The sequence below is a fragment of the Daldinia loculata genome (assembly GCF_022478755.1).
Source record: "Daldinia loculata strain CBS 113971 unplaced genomic scaffold F4817scaffold_8, whole genome shotgun sequence".
Taxonomy (NCBI): domain Eukaryota; kingdom Fungi; phylum Ascomycota; class Sordariomycetes; order Xylariales; family Hypoxylaceae; genus Daldinia; species Daldinia loculata.
In genome coordinates this window covers 386,676-406,071 of record NW_026054862.1, presented here as the reverse complement: position 1 = coordinate 406,071, position 19,396 = coordinate 386,676, and the positions used below count along the sequence as shown (strand labels likewise).

Sequence of the window (19,396 nt, the reverse complement as noted above, 5' to 3'; positions counted from 1 at the left end):
AATCCACTGAAGACGTAGGCTTCACGACGATTATGAATTTAAGCGATCATACTTGCATGTGGAGATACATAAACCCGGATCAACCTCTGTAGACGTGAATTTTCCACAATATGTAAAGCTTCAAACAGGTAATTGGAAGCACGAGCAATTTCAATACGTACCTAGGTAGATTTGGAATCGTCTGAATATGAAAAAAAGGTAATAATAAGCATACGGGCCTACACATCTACTTATGTACAACCATCAGCCCGTCTCAGCCTGGACCCTGACCCCGAGAAAAGATCCAATAGACAAAACAAGCCGCCCCGAGCGGTGAATAATTCGCATAAAACCATGCGTACATGAGAAACAATGCATTAAGGATTCCACCCTCCCCATACTAACCGTGGACCGGAAGGTCTGCCGACGTTCTAGATATCGGATGGAAAGGTTGGGAATTAATATAAGTTGTACCAAGATCTGCCATCTCTGTGCGATCTGATAATTTTACCCCGGTCATCTCGTCTCCCGAGATTTGAAAAAAGTCGTTTCGTTATCGTTCATCTACTCTGAAGTGACCCCCGATGGCAATTTAGTTGCCGCTGTTATTATTATTGTTGTTTTTATTGCCACCGAGTAGTCCGGCGTTAGCAGCCACACCTAGACCGACACCAAGGGCGATAGCAATAATGATGATTACGACGACGAGACACCACCACTTTAGCTTTCTGCGGTTTCGGGCGTGGACGATTCCTTTCTTTACATGGGTATTGCCTTCGTCGATGTATTTAGTCGTGTTCTCGGCATTGTTAACTGCTTCGACTACCGCATTATCCTGCTGCTCCACTAATATGGCAAGATCTTGGAACATATTCGCGAGTTCGATAAGGGTCCGCTCAATGCGCTGGAGCTCATTGTGGCGCGCGCGCACTGCGCCGAGAACTGACGACGCTTGACCGGCACGGTTGGTGCGGAGCTGTATCTCGCGTCAACATTATTCATCTTTGAGGATTACTTGGATTTTTTTTCTTCTTTTTGGTGAGAAAAGGCGCAAGAGAAGAAAAAACATACCGCGGTCTGGAAGACACCTTCATTGCCCCAATCGGCATCGGCCGCATTACGAACTTCTTCCTCGGTAGCATCGGGATTGACAATACGGTACTGACGGGCAATCTGTTCGCGGTACCGTTGGCTGTAAACGCTCTCTTCTTTCTGGTAATTGCTTAATTCGCGCTCAAACTCGGCTTTGATGGTGGCGACCTGCCGCTCCTTCATATCGCGGGTGGTGCTGTTAGGCGGAGATTTGTTTGCATCGTTGGCTAAGAATTTTAGTTGATCTCGAATACCGACGTTCAAGGTCTGCGTGTCGGCGACAGCGCGTTCAAGTTGTTGCGATGCTGCACCGCCGTCGCCTTCAGCCAGCGCGCGCTGGTGTAGGGACGCAATTGTTTGAACATTGCTCGTAAGGGTACGGATTTCATTGCGGAGGAATTGAATCCGGTTGAGGAAATCTTGCTGTGAAAGAGTGTCTGAGATTGGTTGCTGTTCTGGATAGCTCTGTAGCTCGTGCTCCTAAATGTTTGTTAGATAGCTATCGCCATACGCCGAGTCAGCCCTAATGGCTATGAAACTGCCTTACCTGGTAGCCGTGCTCAGCTAGAGAACCATCCTGGTATGAGTTGTTTTGATATTGACCGTAAGACATGTTGACTGCTAGGCCGTCGCCCTTATGACATCCAAAAAGCCCGGTATTTTAGGACCTTAGAGCAAGTAGACGGACGGTAAGTAGTGGAATGGTCGGATGTGATGATATGGTGTGACGTGATGCGACCGTGGAATGAGGAGCGGAAATTGGGAGTTGGAGAGGACAAGAGTCAAGTTTGATTGATGAATGATTTGAGATTGAATCAATTTACAGCTACTTCTTCCGCTGCTGCATACGGGAAGACGGGGCTGGGGACGGCGGATGTTCCCTGCTGACCGTACGTGACGTCTGGGTAATTTTTTCCCAGGGTCTTTCCGCTCCAATCACCGTCTCCGAGTCGGGTTGTTTGGTTTGCCTAGTGTATCGGCGGAGACGAGAGAATATAGATAATACAGTAATTCAGATGGAGGGAAAAAATAACAAAGCACGACCGAAACCTGAAAGAAATCGACGGGGAAGACGGCTAATAAGTTTGACTCGAATCTGTTTTTGTTTTTCTATTCAAGTACTAATCTGCAAATCGGTCTTTCAAGCCAATCATAACTGTCTGGCTGTCTAGTAACTCCCGAATAGTATGTCGAGCTGTGATTGTGATGGTCCATGGCATGGGTGGCTTGGAACGAAAATCGACGTTTGCCAAGCTAGGATTTTTAGTGGGAGCCTGGAGGATAAGGTACCTCTTGTATGTACCTACCTACATGTATGTACATGCTAACCTTAGTGCTTGTACTTAAGTATATTCGAAGAACCCTTCTCACATGAATGTACCTATATTTTAATCAGTTTTACAAACACATTACTGCAGCAGTGAGGCAAACAGCGCGGCATTACATATAAGCTTCTTACACGATAGGAAAGTACATAAGAAAATGGTGGCAAGAACGGAACGCGGGCTATACCATGCATCTTACATATGTACATGTACGACCCTAAAATAGCACAGCGCTGCTGCTAGGTCACGTCAGCATCCAAGGCTATGAATTCTTAATTTCCCATTTCGTCATAGCTTGTGAAGTCCCTAAATTGGTAGCCTAACACGCATGCAACCCAGCCTTATCCGTTGTGTACGAATATCTTCTGCATCTATTCCTTCAACAGATAATAACAAGTTTAAGCTCAAGTCTAACTACCAGCCAGATGATCCTACAATGTTGCTCATATAAGGCTTGCATCTTGTCTTTCTTAACGGCTGTTTCTAGAATAGGAGTTAGACAGTAACCCTTTGTAGTCGTACGAAAAGATTTGAAAAGAGGTACTGACTAGTAGTTACAGACGCTCTATAACGATGTCTCCTACTATAATACTCACCAATACAAGACTGATCACTCGAATATAATAGGTTTAGAGTATCTGTAGTAGACGTGGATTTGCTCTTAGTCTACCTATATGCTGCCGAAATAGCTTCCTCCGAGACTTGACTTTCTATTTATTCTCTTGCTCATAGCTATATACCACGAGCACAAATTTGTCACATGTCTTCCGATTTCTTCCAACAGTATGGATCATACGAGGTTGTCGTAGACATTATTTCTTTACTCTGTAGCGTGGCCTTTCAAGATTATTTCTTCGGAGTACCATGGAAGACCATTATAGTCCTTATAAAAGGTATCATATTGGCTCGGGTTTAGGTCAACACAAGCGGAAGAACGCCGCCGAAAACCCAATATCAAGACTCTGCAACCCTCCACCAGATGCATCAACTTTTCGTGCCCATCTTCGAGTACATATGTCTGCTGGGCGGCTGTTTTGTTAATGAAGCTCTGGATGACATTTATATACTCGTATGGAGATTTGCTTGGATCCGGGCAGAGACACACGGCTCTTCATGGCGCCACATATTCCTCTGAGGTATGTACGAAACCTACGGAGCCATGACACCGTACATTGCGATTTTAAAGTTGGTGAAATCAGCCTCAAAGATAGTCTTTCTTGCGGCTGGTTCTCGTGTATTGATTTAAATGCCACTCGACATCGCCGTCTTTGTTCTCCAAAGTACCGCTCCGAATCTCGAATACCTTCATCGTCATTCGTGGACCGACTTCAGATAATTCCACACTATCGTATCCAGTTCTGACGAAAACGTGATGTCGCACTTCTATCGCGTCTTCAATGTTCTTGAATGTGACCACTCGACTTCCGAGCTTAGAATTGCTTGTTAGAGGCTCACGCGGGGGAAATATATGCTTTAAGATTTTGACAACCCTTGCACCAAGACGAGAAGTGAAACCTATAGTTTGAGGTTAGTTACCGTTGGCAAATGTGGGCATGCATGAATTTTACCATCAAATATTAAATGAGGGTACGATTCGCTAACAGTTCCTCGAATACTATTAGGAATATCATGGCGCAATACAACATTATGTAAAGAGAATGATATGGTCGGCCCATGAGGGAAGTGGGACATCGTTAACGCCGTAGGGACACCACGATGCTCATGAAGAAGAATTAAGTCGCTGAGACCACTGCTCTGCGCCGATCGAACGAGGTCTGGTAGGATCAAGTTGCCACGATTCAGTCTTATGGCAGTCGGGATAAGCAAGCGGATTTCTTTAGCAAATGCTGATAGTCGTGCAGATGGGTCCCTCGAGGTAGTAACAAGGACCCGAGGATCAACTATCCCAGAAAGTTGGGAGTACTCATCATCGAGATCCAACTCCTCATTCGTGCTTCTGTCTGGCCTGGATTCGTCAAACTGGTAGTCTTTTCTCAGCTCCTTGTCGTTTGCGATGGTAGGATCTAGGGGCCTGCCGGTCGCTAAGGATGCTCTAAGTTTTGCTCTCTTCTCGCTTATCTCAGAATCGCGGAGGAGAAGGGCTCTTCTGTAGAGGTAATCGCGCCGTTGCCGAGCTTGTTTGCGCTGTAGGTTGGGATTCTGTTAGTAGGTTTTATAGGTATTCATTGTTGATATGAACATACAATCATGATTTTTGTTAGTGGTGGCGTGGAACAGTGCTGCGCAGATTTTAACACCAGTGATTCTGTACTAATATAAAGCAAGAAATAATGCGCAATTGTTCTAAGATGTGATGTTAACCTTCGAGGCGGGAGAATTGGGATAAGCAACTGTAAAGTCTTGAACTTTTGGCGTGCATCAATTGGAATTTTTCATATCGGAGCTTATCAGACCCCCCAGTCCGATAACTTTAGGTACCTACGAAGTACGTTTGGGAGGTACTTTCAATGTTGGGGCTTAGGAAAGTTTGGTCATTGGCCTAGGTGTTCGAGACCCACCATCCCGCCTAAGAGGTACCAAAGGTACATAGATTTCCGCCCGCCACAGTCAAAGATGCAAGCGCGAAAGTTATCGCAATCTGAGAATTCCAAAACCTCAGAATTCCACAATGTGATGACTTCCTCCTCATTTTCTCCTTACAATCCAACGTGTCGACTATCCTCCTGCGCCAACTAGGGCAGTGAAAAAGGGACATCCTATCCGTGATCCACGTATCACTTTATACTTGCTCTATAAGGTATTGTTGGTAGTTAGCCTTTGATTTTTCGTCAACTCTTCTACCCATCCGCCTTCCACAAAACTCGTTCGCCGAGTTTCTATCCACTCCCCTTTTGTTCTCATTTATCTGCCCTCTGCCGTGATTTAATTCACCATATATTAGGAAATCATATCAGGCTGCCTTGAGACATTATATGTATTGACAAACGTTAGATACAAAGAAATAGTCGTACCGAAAACCCGGCTGCCCTAGCCGGCCGACGGCGCTACAATGGAAGGCGCTTTTACCCACCTGGGTAACCACCTTGTATCCGACTCTGCTGCCGCTATCAATGCTGGCGACGATGATCTTTCTACTCTTGATCCCGATGAGAGCCTTCTCTATGGAAAGTACAGCGGCCGTGGCGGACTAGGTACCGCAAGGCGAAGAAATGACGATGACGATAACGAAACCGAGGTTTTTGACGACGACGATAACGAGAGCGTGGCTAGCGTTCCTGTTGGGGCTATGAAGGCTCTGAACCTTAAGGTCCCCGAAGAAGACAAGAAACTACCCCCACACGCTTGCGCGTAGGTTTCTCACAGACGATTAAGCGAAAAGTTCATTGGATTGTTAATGTGTTGGTTGCAGGTATTGCGGTATCCATTCTCCTGGCTCGGTAGTTAAGTGTCTTGCTTGCAATAAGTGGTTTTGTAGCGCTCGAGGAAATGCAAGCTCTTCGCATATTGTCAATCACTTGGTTCGAGCTCGACACAAAGAAGTACAACTCCATCCCCAGTCCACGCTTGGCGACACGACCCTCGAATGCTATAATTGCGGTACGAAGAACGTTTTCCTCCTTGGATTTATCCCTGCGAAATCCGACACTGTCGTCGTCCTGCTTTGCCGTCAGCCATGTGCCGCCACGCCCTCTTCGAAGGACATGAGCTGGGATACTTCCAGGTGGCAGCCTTTGATTGAGGACCGCAGCTTTCTCCCGTGGCTTGTGTCGCCGCCTAGCGATAATGAACAACTCCGTGCTCGACATCTTACACCTCCCATGATTGCCAAGCTAGAAGAGATGTGGAAAGAAAATGCTAGTGCCACTATAGCTGACTTGGAAAAGGCCGCCAGTATTGATGACGATCCGCTTCCAGTTCTTCTCAAGTATGAAGATCCGTATCAGTATCAAAATATCTTTGGTCCCCTCGTGAAGATGGAATCCGACTACGACAAGAAGTTAAAGGAGGCGCAATCCGAGGATGGCCTGGTTGTTCGGTGGGACTTGGGACTTAACAACAAGCATCTTGCTAGCTTCACGTTCCCGAAGTTGGAATCTGGCGACGTCAAGCTAGCAGTAGGTGACGAGATGCGACTCAAGTACAAGGGCGAGCTTCGTCCTCCCTGGGAGGGAGTGGGATATGTGGTTAAGATCCCGAACAATCAATCTGATGAAGTTACTTTGGAGCTGCGCAAGACGGGAAATGAGAAGTCTGTGCCTACCGAATGCACTCATAACTTTTCGGCTGATTATGTTTGGAAAGCAACGTCTTATGATCGCATGCAGGCTGCTATGAAGACCTTTGCTGTGGATGAGATGAGTGTTTCTGGATATATCTTTCACAAACTACTCGGCCACGAGGTTGCTGTCGCTCCCATGAAGACCAACCTACCTAAGAAGTTCAGCGTGCCGGGTCTTCCAGAGCTCAACAGCAGCCAGATTAGTGCTATCAAGAACGTCCTGCTTACCCCCCTCAGCCTCATCCAAGGGCCCCCTGGAACTGGCAAGACGGTAACATCGGCAACCATTATTTATCACTTAGCGAAGATGAACAATGGCCAAGTCCTCGTGTGCGCGCCATCTAACGTAGCTGTGGACCAGCTCTGTGAACGAATCAATCTCACGGGGTTGAAGGTTGTCCGCCTTACAGCAAAGTCTCGCGAAGACGTCGAGTCTTCCGTTAGCTTTCTTGCGCTGCACGAACAAGTGCGCATGCTTGACACCAATCCTGATCTGATGAAACTCTCGCAGCTCAAGAACGAACTCGGCGAACTTTCAAGCCAGGATGAGAAGAAATTCAAGCAGTTGACCCGCGCTGCTGAGCGCGAGATTCTTAACAACGCGGACGTAGTCTGTTGTACGTGTGTTGGAGCAGGAGACCCGCGCTTGGCTAAGATGAAATTTCGCAATGTCCTCATTGACGAATCTACACAATCCGCCGAACCCGAGTGTATGATTCCTCTTGTTCTCGGTTGCAAGCAGGTCGTGCTCGTCGGTGATCACAAGCAGCTTGGGCCGGTGATCATGAACAAGAAAGCCGCCAAGGCTGGTCTAAACCAATCGCTCTTTGAACGTCTCGTCCGACTTGGTTTCACACCCATTCGGCTTAATATTCAGTACCGAATGCATCCTTGTCTTTCCGAATTCCCGTCGAACATGTTTTATGAGGGTTCTCTTCAGAACGGTGTTTCTGCTCCCAACCGGATCCGCAAGGATGTCGACTTTCCTTGGCCGGTTGCTGAAATGCCTATGATGTTTTGGTCTAATCTGGGTAATGAAGAGATCTCTGCGTCTGGAACTTCGTACCTCAACCGAACCGAAGCTTCCAATGTAGAAAAGATCGTGACGCGATTCTTCAAAGCTGGCGTACGACCTTCTGATATTGGTGTTATTACCCCATACGAAGGTCAACGTAGCTATATTGTTACTACGATGCAGAATACGGGTACTTTCAAAAAGGAGTCCTACAAGGAGGTCGAGGTTGCCTCAGTCGATGCTTTCCAAGGCCGTGAAAAGGACTTCATCGTCCTATCCTGTGTACGATCCAATGACAACCAAGGCATTGGTTTCCTTTCTGATCCCCGCCGAATGAATGTCGCCCTGACCCGTGCGAAGTATGGGCTCGTTATTATCGGCAATCCGAAAGTCTTGTCCAAACACGAACTTTGGCACCACCTTCTAGTACACTTTAAGGAGCGTAAATGTCTCGTTGAGGGTCCTCTAACTAACTTGCAGACGTCTTTGCTTCAGTTTAGCCGACCTAAGAACGCTTATCGCCCCCGTCCTCAGCAAGTTTCACACGTTTCTAGCGGATTTTCCAACGGTCGCTCGGCTGGATACAATGGCCATAACGCCAACCAAGATTTTGAGTCGAGTTCGATGCTTTCTTATATTCCTGATGATACTTCTAGCCTTCATAGTTCGGCCCTCGGTGGTGCCGGAATTGGTAATACTGCTTTTCCAACAATGTTTTCCAACTTTAATTCTGAACAATGGCCTGGTCTTCCAGGGTTTAATGCGACACCAGGTGGTCGTGTAGGAAGTAAGAGCAGGGGCCGAGGGACAGAGAGCATTGCTGGTGAAAGCGTTGCCACTTCGGAATTCACTGATGGCACTGCTAGCGTTATTGGTAGCAAAGGTGTAGGACAGGGTGGCGCCAGTCTTGGCGCCGGGCTTCCTGATGCACTTCGTTCTCGACCTACATCCTACACCCAGAGCGACCGGCTGAAGCAGCATGTTACAGAGGGCTCTGGTTTTCCTGCTTATTCAAATGGCTTCCGTCGCCGATATGATGACGACGAGAAGTCAGTCAGCACCGCCTTTGCTAGTCAAGTTGGCGGTGGATTTGAGTGATTTGCCTATGACAAGTGGATAACAATACCATCGTTTAGACGAGAGCAGGTATGCCTAACAGGCAAAGAGTCCTGGTGCCGTGCAGCTCTAGACGCTTAACCAGCAGTCATTCCAACATGAGTTCTACGCCGGGACAGCTTGTGCCCTAGCACATGACAATCTGCAAACCTTAGAGCCCCCCTGCCCTTCTAGAGTTGCTACTCGCAGCTGATCTGACAGGAGCGATTGAGCTTAAGCTACCGCCAATGGGCGATCCTATCAGGAGTCCATTCATGGACACTGCGATATGAGCCTTTGAGCTCACGGTTTTTGGTCCGATGGCGGAGGAGAAAGCGGAGGATATAGCAGTCGCACGACGAATTAGCCATGGCAATCACCAGCAACCACTGCAAGCTTCGACGCTGAAAACTAGGACGGCCACCCCCAGCGAGAGCAAGTGGTGTTAATAATGCTCTACAACTAGGAATCACCTCAGATTCAGTTTGTTCCTTCGAGCGTGAGAACTACTCCGTTCAATAGGACCCTGCTGCGACTGCGTCAGCTTCGGCATTCCATAAGTCTTTAAAGCTCGCTGCATTTGATTGATAAATTGAGTAAATGCTACCCGTTAATACAATACACATTCGTTTATCTAAGCTTCCTTTCTTTCACATATCGTGCGTATTTATCCGGATAATGCATACCTAAGTAAATTCCATGATTAAATACACAATAACATGCACTTAGACAACTACCTATAGGATGCTGAATATACCCCCTAACCTTGGCCAAGAGATTACCTATAGTACATGTCTAATTTAGGGGGCACACGATTGGGTTGCAAAGACCACTAAAGACCGGGTGTAACCTTCGCTGAAACTCTATAAGTAGTTGACTTACGATAAGCATTCAAGTTAGATATTAAGTCTCATGCTAACCTTTCAATATATTAAGCAGCTAAAATTAATAGCATGTATCTAATTTCTTGCCGGGGACAATTGATATTCTTTAAGAGCCAATCCATTTGAGAGCCATATAGAGATGTGTATGTAACCTGCAATATGTACCTAGGTGCATGTAAAACCCAATAAAAGATGGACATTCTTATAGGTACCTAGGTAGACAGTCGTAGATGCATGATTCTACTGCGAGTTGGGCGTTCAGGCATATACCTGTGTACCTATATACTTACATAAAGCTAGGTAGCAAATACCTACCTGCATAAGGTACCACACAAGCTCATTCTAGGTACCCGTCATTGATACATCCATTCATGACCCACGACGTAAACTGCGCCTTCTTGAGTTTCAGCATCAACTCCGCCTTCTTTCACGGAACACAATCATCAACATTTTTTACCTTTATCATTCTTTTCGGGCTGGGCACAGAAAAATCCGTATCGAAAAGGGAATATATTCAGCACTTATCATCATCGCAACAATAAGCCACATCAACTACCCCTGCATAGTTCCTGCATAGGCCAATTTTGATCGAGACCCAACCCTCGTAATTCAGGTCATACAAGCCCTCAAGCATAATAAACTCAGAACAAGCAACCATAATCTAATAAACTTCTCGGTACGAGCCGCTACCCTGGAATCTATCTACTATGACAAGTGAAAAAATGCCACGGCCACTCTCCGTTGCCAAAGGCGAGCCAACCGCGACGGTGGTTTCTACCCCGGACGCTTCGAATAAATCAGATACGGCACACAAGACAACCTTAACCCAGAGCGCCAAGCCTATCTTGATGGCAGATACATCTATCGCAACTACCAAGGATAACGACTCGGTAGCACAGCCTAGGGTTTCAATGAACGTCGAAGAATTTCAGGGTGAAGTCCAAACTACGAACGAATTGCCGACAATTGAGACGCTGCGCAAAATAGAGGCATACAACGTTCTCGATAGTGATGGGAAGTCGCATAGTTTCAAGAGTCTCTATGCCGGCCGCAATTCTGCCCGCCGAGTGCTCATAATATTTATTCGGCATTTCTTCTGTGGTGTATGTTGCTAATGGTTCCGTTTGCACCGGCATGGGCTAAAACGTTCTATGCTGACCGACATGTCACAGAACTGCCAGGAATACTTACGCACGCTTTCGGCCTCGGTTACTCCCGAGGCCCTTTTGCAGTTACCAGTCAGCACCTTCATCGCCGTAATAGGGTGCGGCTCCCCACATCTAATCAACTCGTACATCCAAGAGACCGGCTGTCCATTCCCGGTTTATGCTGATCCAACCCGTCGTCTGTATACTGAACTTGGAATGGTGCGCACCTTAGCAATGGGCTCTCGACCAGCCTATATGCAAGGGAAAACGCTGGCACATACTGTCGTTTCTGGTGTAGTCCAGGGGTTGAAGCAAGTGAAATCAGGCTTAGTGACGAAGATGGGTGACCAGAAACAAGTTGGCGGGGAGTTTCTTTTCGAACCCGCAACCCTAACCCTAGACACTCCCGTCACGACGCCGCGTAGCGAAGAGGACAAGCAACTAAGGCTTTCAGACGAAAACGAGAAATCAGACGACTATGAAGACCCCAAGGTCGAGGAAAAGCGCGTCACATGGTGCCATCGAATGCGGACGACCCGAGATCACGCCGAGATCCCCGAGCTAATGGAGGTACTCGGTTTAGATGGCACCGGTGCTCCTATCAAAGACAAGAAGAGATGGGATAAGGCCTTGAGGACGAGGAAGGGCACCGGCTTAAGTATGGCCAGCCAAATGAGCCGATTGAGTGTTGATACTACTCGCACCAATAATAACGGCAGTATAAAGGCAAATGAGCCTCCCTCCTGACCACCAAATTGTCGAACGGCATAACTAGATGCGATATGAATGAACACGTTTCTATTCCATCTAATCAAACGACGGAGCCACTTGGAAATTCTAAGCTTCGCTATTACCTATCGCTAATCAACCCTCTCGGAAGATATTCCAATCTATGGTTTGGGGAGTACTACCGAGATATTCGATTATCGAAATACGATGCGTTCGCCTTTATCAGTATGCTTGGCTTGAGATTGATGAGCCATGTGGTTTTCTCTACATCGGCGTTTTTTTCAAAATATATAACTTGAATAATTCGCATATATCGAATTTGTTTCTATGGCCGTGAGGAATTAGCAGGAGTCACAGACAGAGTTCTATGATGATAGCTCTAGGTAGGTAGGCTTTGGGTAACGCCATGAAGCCGGCCATAGTAAAAAGTAGATTAGTTTACAAGCTTAAGATATTATTAGGCTCTCAACATTTAAGTCGCTGCTATTTTCACATGAGCAATAAATTAAAATATAGTGTCATATCTAAGAATCCTCACAATCCCGTCTCATGTCTTCATGTTCTAAAGGGCTCCCCATGTGCAAGGGGCCAAGTACCTAAGTACTTACATTAAAGGGGTTAATTTGTAACTTAGAATTATGTAAGCCACAAGTGAGTGACCCTCTACGTCGCGGTTAGTCGCAGTCCACAAATTTGTCTCTCGCTATTATATTTGAATAGATTCTTTCATTATACTTAAACTTGATTTATTCTACCATACCATGGTAGACTAATGCCACGTATCCAGCAAAAACATGTCTTTATGTTCTAGTCCGCGAAACAATCAGGTTCGCCAATTCCGTCACGTTTGCACTCGTCAGCAACTCTAGAATCTCCAGGGTTGCGCCAAGTTCCCTGGTAATCCAATTGCGCACTTCAATAGCAGTCAGAGAATCTAGACCATACGATGCCATACTCCGCAGAGCATCCACATCGTCGTGTGCCACGGACAGTACCTCGGATAGTTTCTGCAGCACCCCCTGTACGGCAATTTGGCGGGCCTCCTCATTGTTGGCTGCAGCGCGGAATACGTTCCTGTACGAGATGACCTGTCCAGAATCGCTACCCGCAGCTCGTATCTCCGCTACTGCTGCCGCTTTAAGGTGTGCGAATCGTGGGTCGTCTGCATAGTAAGGTAGAGCATTTGTATTACTTGGAACAAGCTTCAAGCCCGTCAGGCACTGCGCGCCGCATTTACTGGATGTAGCGACCGCCAGAAGCCCTAATACTTCAGCTTCGGAAATGGACTGTCCACCAAAGTTCTTGGTAATCTCTTCCTCTCGCGCCGAGTTTTGGGAAATGTAGCCAGCGCCCGTCACAGCTGTAAGGTCAAGGGATACTCCTGGCAGGCCTTGTGCTACCCTGCATGAGGCAAACCCATCCAGAAATGTGTTGGCAGCAGCATATGCGGCTTGACCACGGCTACCGACAATGCCTGCAGCACTTGACAAGAGGACAAAATAGTCCAAACGTGCGTTAATAGACTCGAGTGCGTTGTGGATATTCCAAGTCCCCTTAACTTTGGCACGAATCGCCGACACGTACGAGTCGTGGGTCATGCCTTCGATCAACCCGTCCTAATACAACAATTAGATACCCTTTTCGTAATGTGGGCTCAACTGGGAATTCGCCATCAAATAAGACAAAACTTACGTGGAGCATCATAGCAGCATGGATCACACCGCATATCGGCGGGAGTGTCTCAGTGCATTCCTTTACAATCTGGTAAACATCGTCCTCGCTAGCAATGTCACATGTCTTCACGACGATACTGGCCTTGTCTTGAGTATCATCAATAAGTTGTCGCAGTTCACCAACATTCCCTCCACTTCTCGATAGCAATACGATGTTTCGAGCACCGTGTTCTACCATCCATCTAGCTGTACTTCGCCCTAAACCACCAGTACCGCCAACTATGACGTGAGTCCCATCGGGATTCAAGAAACGCCTTGAAGCATAGTGCATTGCCTGACGGAAGCGTTAGTAGTCCACTAGGTAATGAGCCGTGATGGATATGGTAACTTACCATTACCTTCTCACTATTCCGAGCAGAAATGACAATAGGATGTAAGGTGCCTTGTTGAATCATTCGCAAGCCCCGACTCAACTCTGTGATTCGCAATGTAACCATTTTCTTTAGTGGCTTGAAGATACCTCTGGAGAAGCAATCTAGCACGTCTCTAAGGATGTCTCTCATGAGACGCGGGCGTGTAACTGTTAGTTCCACTAGATTGATTGACGTGAAGCTCACGTTCTCAGCGAGGTCAACTCTGGTATTCCAACTGCCAATACGAGCATGAAGTGTCCCCTGCATATGGATAATACGTCCGAACTGTGCAGTATTTTCCCATACCCTGCTCAGATTCTGAGTCACAGCTGGGAAAGTGGACGAACTAGTGAAGACGACATCCATACCAATCCCACTGGAAGCATCTCGTACTTCACGATCGAAATAGAGGCTTGTTGTATCGAAAATGTTCTCCGGCCTGATACCAAAAGATTTTGCAACAAAATCTCTTCGTTCACTACCATGGACCGCAACAAACACATCGGCACCAAGGTAATGCGCAACTTGTATTGCAGCAAGCCCCTCAGAGCTGCTTATTTGGATAAGCACGCGGTCTGATTTTCGAACGCGTGCGACTTGAGAGAGTCCGTAAAAGGCCGCACCAAATGTAGATGGGATTATTGCTGCGTCCTCAAAGCTTATGCCCTGAGGAATCCTAACGACACTACTTGCTGCAACGCGGGTGTGCGTACCCATCCGGTCATTGCTCAGGACACAGACCAAATCTCCAACACTAATGTCGATAACATTGCGCCCAGCACGAACGACGACGCCGCTGCATGATCTTTCAGGCCTTGCAGACCCATTTATGCCAGCGTGCACGATAACATCATCCTGGCTAAGTCCGCTGGCTTTAATCTCAACCTCGACTTGATCGTCATCCAAAACCTTGCTGCTTATGGCGTCTTCAAAGTGTAGATTGTCGAAGGAATCCCCAGTGTGTGTAGCCACTCGTAACGAACGTCCAGGTTGACGGAATTCTTGTAAATACGGCTCGGAATTTCCTAGCTCGCGGTGAACTCGTAAGTTCATATCGTCATCGACAATAAAACGCGGCACGACTAAGTCTCCGCCTTGCTCCGCGAATTCAACCTCAGCCTCGGGACTGTCTGCAAGAACGGTTCGCCTAAAAGCATCCTCAATTAGTTCAGCCTGGCCCTCGATATCTAGGGTGCTGTCCGGGTCGAGGTCTAAGGTGACGGCAATTTTACCAAGCTCGGAGCGTGCTGTACGAAGTAGACCTAATGCCATATTCGTGCTTGGGTTCGTAGGCACTTTTGATGCGCCACAAGTCACCCATAATATGCCACCTGCTCGTATTAAAAGGGATTGGATTTGCTCGAATTCGGTCTTGTTTACTGAGGCTAGGACGGGACGATCAAGCTCTGAGAGAACCACGAAGAAGCCACTAAAATCCCTAACATGAAGCAGGCTTGAAATATTCGGGATAATCCCGGAGTGTAACTTGATAACATCGCATAGTGAAGCCACAAGTGTATCGTCTTGGGTACGCTCTGTCACAACCGTCACACGCTCCCCGTGGGACTGAAGGTGTGCATGGCTCACACCATTAGCATGACGTTCCTCAGCCTGCTCCCATTGGATCTTGTAGCATAGTTCTCTAGGGTTGGGTGGTTTGCATATTACAGTCTTGAGCGGAGTGAGCTCCAATCCCAGTATAGAGACGGAAGGGAACTCACTATCCGCTGGCGCAAACAGCTCGGCCAATAGTGGTCCGGATTCTCCGTTTCTCGTCGACTGAACGATGAACTTGGATCCAGGGGTCCTCTCCCAATCGTCGCTGATATCGATACGCACCTGTTTGATGGTAGATGGCAATTGTGGACTTGTCATTCCATCGAATCCATCGAATCCCAACTCGGCTTGCGATATCTGAAAAAGGGGTTCTATCGTAGCGGGATGGGTCAAATACGAGGATTCGTACGCCAATGGCATGATGAGCTTTGAGTCCTGGAGGGTACCTTGAGCGCTAACCCCGGACTTGTCCATATTAACATTCACTAAGTTCCAAAAAGTATGCGGATAGCGGATACCTCCGGAACTCAAGTTAAAATAGAAGCCCGTTGCGGGTATTGACAACTGATTCTTTTGCGGTTGAACGTTGAAGTACGAATTGGAACAAGCAGCCACTTCAATATGGCTTTGCAGAGGTTTTGCTTCAACGAGACCATGACAATGTTCTAGCCATCCTCGTTTTGGGTTAAAACTGGAAATCCGAAATTCGTCCCAGTCGAGTTTAGACATTCCATGTGGCCTAAATACTAGTAAGAGTTCAACCGGCTCATCATCCGCTAGAAATAGTTGTTCTGGGATGGATATATCACGCAGATCGAAACTACCTGCCTCGAAACCCTTGAGTGCTGCTCGCTGACCGGCCGCCTCCACAACCATAGAGATGAAGGCTGAGACGGGAAATACGGGGCGGTCCTGGATTTGGTACTCACGTAGCCATGGCAGCTCCTCTAACCGTATGAAATTGCGCCATGTTGGCTCTAAGTCGCTGCTCCAGTCAGCCAGCGTCCCAATCAGATCATGCCGTGCAAACGGTTTAAGTCGATGTTGTCGCGTGATTCGGCTCTCATACCAGCAGCGCTGGTGTGACCACGGATATGTATAGAGGAAGGAGATAATATCAGGCTTCTCGATCTCGGAGCGGTTATGGTTGATATTGAAGAAATCAATACCTTCATAACCGCGCACGAAGAGCTGGCCGGCGAGCTCTAGGGTCGTCTCGGTAGCATCACGACCTCGTATAAGAGTCGGGATATATGATGGGGTCTTAGAAGCTGACAGCTGCATTGTCTTTAAAGTCTGCATAATTGGACCTTTGAGCGCTGCATGCGGACCAATCTCGATGAGAACATCTGGATCGCTCTCCTCGCAGAGCACACGCAATGCAGTCGTAAAGCGTACTGGGTTGGTCAAGTTCTCTACCCAGTACTGCGGACCAAGCTCGTCCATGTTAACCTTGCGGGAACGAAGAGAAGAAAAGAACTCCACGTCTTCATTCGTTTTACTCAGCTCAACGTCTGCGATCATATTGTGGTATATCTCGCCTATCAATTCCATATGCGGACTATGGTAAGCAACATCAATGAAGAGCTTGCGGTTGAAGATTTGCTTTCTTGTCATAATATCACAAAGTTCATCGATAGCCTCGGTGTCGCCCGAGACAGTTGTCGAGACGGGAGAATTTTCGCAAGCTGCCACCGCCTGAAGCGGATGCCGTAGCTGTTTAAAAAGGGGCTGTAGCTCGTTTGCTCCCATACCCACCGCCATCATTGAGCCTTTCACATCTGGAAAGTTCTCCTTTAAAGCAATGATAGCTTGGCCACGATAATACGCTGCCGACATTGCCGCCTCAAGTGTTAGAGCCCCGGCTGCATATGCGGCGCCAATCTCTCCGCTTGAATGGCCCGTAACTGCAGAAGGCTTAATCCCCCACGATGCTAGGAGGTCGACCAGTCCGATCTGGATGGCACTGCAAATCGGTTGACTGATATGAGCCATACCTACACGAGAATTATCTTCATCTCGGGTCAGCTCCTCCATCAGCGAGAAATCAGCACCAACGGACAGAAGATGCTTATCTGCTCGTTGAATAGCGGACGCGAATACAGAATGAGACTCCAGTAGCTCTCGACCCATAGCAAACCATTGCGCCCCTTGCCCCGTAAATACGAAAGCTAGTTTTGGCGACTTGGTAGGCGCGCGCTTTGGTATTACTTCAGGGCTATTGAGGGCTATTGCTAATTTGCTGCACATATCGGCCACCAGAGCTATGCGCCATGGCAGTTGTGAACGCCGCTGGCATAACGTGTCTAATGGCAGGTTAGTGCGCGTAGTTTCTTGGATATGGATTAATATCAAAACTCACATGCCAAATTCCGAGGCATGGTGCTTTGATAAAGCTCGGCATGCTGTTCGAGGAAAATTCCTAGCTGTTCCATACTTTTTCTCGCGGCCGCCTCGTCATTGGCGCTCAATATGAATAAACGCTTCATCTTAATATGGCCTTCAAACTTTTCGGGATCCAGGAATTCGATTTCATTCTCTGCTGGTAAGGCTTTAAGAATTGCGTGTCCGTTCGACCCGCTATAACCGAAGTTGTTGACACAGATATACTCCTTGTTTCGAGGGAACGGCTGCTGCCTTTGTGGGAGCTGAATATAGAGGTCAGTACTATCCCAGTTCACCCAATTCAAACATGGCTTCAAAGAGTATTTAATGAGGAAAACTGACTTTCAAGTTCCATTCCGATAATGGGATAGCTGGGTTTTCCTTCTCAAAGTCGGCGTTTGGTACGATAAACCCCTTTTCTAGCATGAGCGCGGCCTTCATGACGGATATAACACCACTAGCGTTTTCGAGGTGGCCAATATTGGATTTAACCGATCCGATAGTTAACGGTTCACTGCTATCTAGGCTTTGACCAAGTGCTTTATAGATACCTCTGGCTTCAATAGGGTCCCCGACCTTGGTACCTGTCCCATGAGCCTCGAAGAATCCGACATCCTTAGGATCAATTTTGGCTTGTGAGAGAACATTACGTAGTAACGATTCCTGCTCTTCCGAGCTGGGTGCTACAATGCCTTCAGAGATTCCATGTAAGTCTTCTAATAGTAAGGTAGTTAGGGAGGGCATACATACCGACGGTTCGGCCGTTGTGGCTAATTCCCGTATGGGAAATGACGGCCCTTATGTAGTCTCTATCCTCTAGAGCTTTATGTAAGGGCTTGAGGATAAGGCACCCTGCTCCCTCGCCTCTTGCGTATCCGGACTTTGCGCGATGGTCAAACGCGTACGTCTTCCCCGAGTCCGCAAACAATCTACATTATTAAGTTAACTGGTTATTCAAAAAAACAAATTTCAAAAAAAAACCCAACCGGGAACACTGTCTGATTCACCTTAATTTTGCCATGGATACCCAGACATCGGGTTGTGTGATCAAATGAGAAGCCCCGACTATAGCTTGTTCGGACTCCCCCAACCGTATGCTCTGAACAGCCATGTGCAGCGCATGCATGCTGGATGAGCAAGCCGTGTCAACGGTAAATGTAGGCCCGCATAAGTTGAAGAAGTATGATATTCGCCCAGCAAGGAATGCCCCTTGGCTACCGGTGGGATCGAACATTGGCGAATCATCTAGATCCCTGAGATTTCCCATTCTATGTTCATTGTCGGGGCCGCCAATGAAGACACCAACTTTCCGACCCGAGATAGACTCCTTAGGAATGCCAGCATTCTCGAGGGCCTCGTACGAACATTCGAGGAGGAGACGCTGTGTGGGATCTTACATAGGGTCAGCTTTTCAACGCGGTCAATTTGGAAGATGATGAATACCCATTGTCTCAGCTTCCTTGCGCGTCATATCAAAGAAGCCAGGGTCGAACATCTCAAGGTTCTGGGATAAGAAATACCCTCCTTGCGAGTTGATAGTACCCTTCTTCTCTGGATTGGGATGATTATAAGCCTCCTGGTTGAATCGATCTCGAGGTATCTTAGACCACGCGCTGCGTCCCTTGGTTAGCAGCTTCCAGAAGTCTCCCGGCGAAGACACGTCGCCAGGTAGGCGGCACGACATGCCGACTATGGCAATGGGCATTAACTCCTCTGACTCCATGTTGGTACGTGAGAAAAAAGATAGAGTAGTGCCAAAGAGTGTTGGCTAGAGAAGACCAAGAGGTTTAGAATAGCTCGAATCAAGAGCGCCAGAAGTTATATATTTCAACAAGCGAGCAATCTCATTTTGATTGCGACC

At 47.5% G+C, this 19,396-nt stretch overlaps 6 protein-coding genes across 6 annotated transcripts; 3 read left to right on the top strand and 3 right to left on the bottom strand.

The window, feature by feature from the left end:
• Position 1: 1 nt before the first annotated feature.
• On the bottom strand, positions 2–1,885 carry F4817DRAFT_281604 (t-SNARE). Its single transcript, XM_049299553.1, has 3 exons — positions 1,619–1,885; positions 1,051–1,551; positions 2–955 (listed from the first exon to the last, which is right to left on the bottom strand). The coding sequence occupies exons 1-3, from the start codon at positions 1,682–1,684 to the stop codon at positions 572–574; spliced, it is 951 nt and encodes a 316-aa protein (XP_049161930.1). The 5' UTR covers positions 1,685–1,885; the 3' UTR covers positions 2–571.
• A 1,138-nt stretch (positions 1,886–3,023) lies between these two features.
• F4817DRAFT_328552 (Brix-domain-containing protein) lies at positions 3,024–4,839 on the bottom strand. Its single transcript, XM_049302172.1, has 3 exons — positions 4,601–4,839; positions 3,965–4,541; positions 3,024–3,911 (listed from the first exon to the last, which is right to left on the bottom strand). Exons 1-3 carry the CDS (start codon positions 4,604–4,606, stop codon positions 3,598–3,600), a joined length of 897 nt encoding a protein of 298 aa, XP_049161929.1. The 5' UTR covers positions 4,607–4,839; the 3' UTR covers positions 3,024–3,597.
• A 483-nt stretch (positions 4,840–5,322) lies between these two features.
• Positions 5,323–5,884, top strand: F4817DRAFT_281570 (uncharacterized protein). The gene has a single exon (XM_049299552.1). It carries the CDS (start codon positions 5,407–5,409, stop codon positions 5,707–5,709), a length of 303 nt encoding a protein of 100 aa, XP_049161928.1. The 5' UTR covers positions 5,323–5,406; the 3' UTR covers positions 5,710–5,884.
• A 1,407-nt stretch (positions 5,885–7,291) lies between these two features.
• On the top strand, positions 7,292–8,848 carry F4817DRAFT_356904 (P-loop containing nucleoside triphosphate hydrolase protein; the record flags this gene model as incomplete). The annotated part of the gene is made up of 2 exons (XM_049305851.1): positions 7,292–8,700; positions 8,788–8,848. 2 exons carry the CDS (start codon positions 7,292–7,294, stop codon positions 8,846–8,848), a joined length of 1,470 nt encoding a protein of 489 aa, XP_049161927.1.
• Positions 8,849–9,982: 1,134 nt separating this feature from the next.
• On the top strand, positions 9,983–12,028 carry F4817DRAFT_328549 (AhpC/TSA antioxidant enzyme-domain-containing protein). Its single transcript, XM_049302171.1, has 2 exons — positions 9,983–10,733; positions 10,803–12,028. The coding sequence occupies exons 1-2, from the start codon at positions 10,338–10,340 to the stop codon at positions 11,523–11,525; spliced, it is 1,119 nt and encodes a 372-aa protein (XP_049161926.1). The 5' UTR covers positions 9,983–10,337; the 3' UTR covers positions 11,526–12,028.
• Positions 12,029–12,181: 153 nt separating this feature from the next.
• F4817DRAFT_369026 (ketoacyl-synt-domain-containing protein) lies at positions 12,182–19,258 on the bottom strand (the record flags this gene model as incomplete). The annotated part of the gene is made up of 8 exons (XM_049307306.1): positions 12,182–13,123; positions 13,200–13,514; positions 13,573–17,456; positions 17,513–17,798; positions 17,878–18,227; positions 18,286–18,464; positions 18,543–18,927; positions 18,979–19,258. 8 exons carry the CDS (start codon positions 19,256–19,258, stop codon positions 12,308–12,310), a joined length of 6,495 nt encoding a protein of 2,164 aa, XP_049161925.1. The 3' UTR covers positions 12,182–12,307.
• Between the last annotated feature and the right edge of the window lie 138 nt (positions 19,259–19,396).

Excerpts from the sequence above, each read along its gene's own strand:
- F4817DRAFT_281604 (XM_049299553.1), bottom strand. The coding sequence starts at position 1,684 with ATGTCTTACGGTCAATATCAAAACAACTCATACCAGGATGGTTCTCTA. Across the intron at positions 1,552-1,618 it reads TAGCTGAGCACGGCTACCAG|GAGCACGAGCTACAGAGCTA; the intron begins GTAAGGCAGTTT and ends ACAAACATTTAG. Across the intron at positions 956-1,050 it reads AAGGTGTCTTCCAGACCGCG|CTCCGCACCAACCGTGCCGG; the intron begins GTATGTTTTTTC and ends CGCGAGATACAG.
- F4817DRAFT_328552 (XM_049302172.1), bottom strand. Across the intron at positions 3,912-3,964 it reads CCCTCATTTAATATTTGATG|GTTTCACTTCTCGTCTTGGT; the intron begins GTAAAATTCATG and ends CTCAAACTATAG.
- F4817DRAFT_281570 (XM_049299552.1), top strand. The coding sequence starts at position 5,407 with ATGGAAGGCGCTTTTACCCACCTGGGTAACCACCTTGTATCCGACTCT.
- F4817DRAFT_328549 (XM_049302171.1), top strand. The coding sequence starts at position 10,338 with ATGACAAGTGAAAAAATGCCACGGCCACTCTCCGTTGCCAAAGGCGAG. Across the intron at positions 10,734-10,802 it reads TTCGGCATTTCTTCTGTGGT|AACTGCCAGGAATACTTACG; the intron begins GTATGTTGCTAA and ends GACATGTCACAG.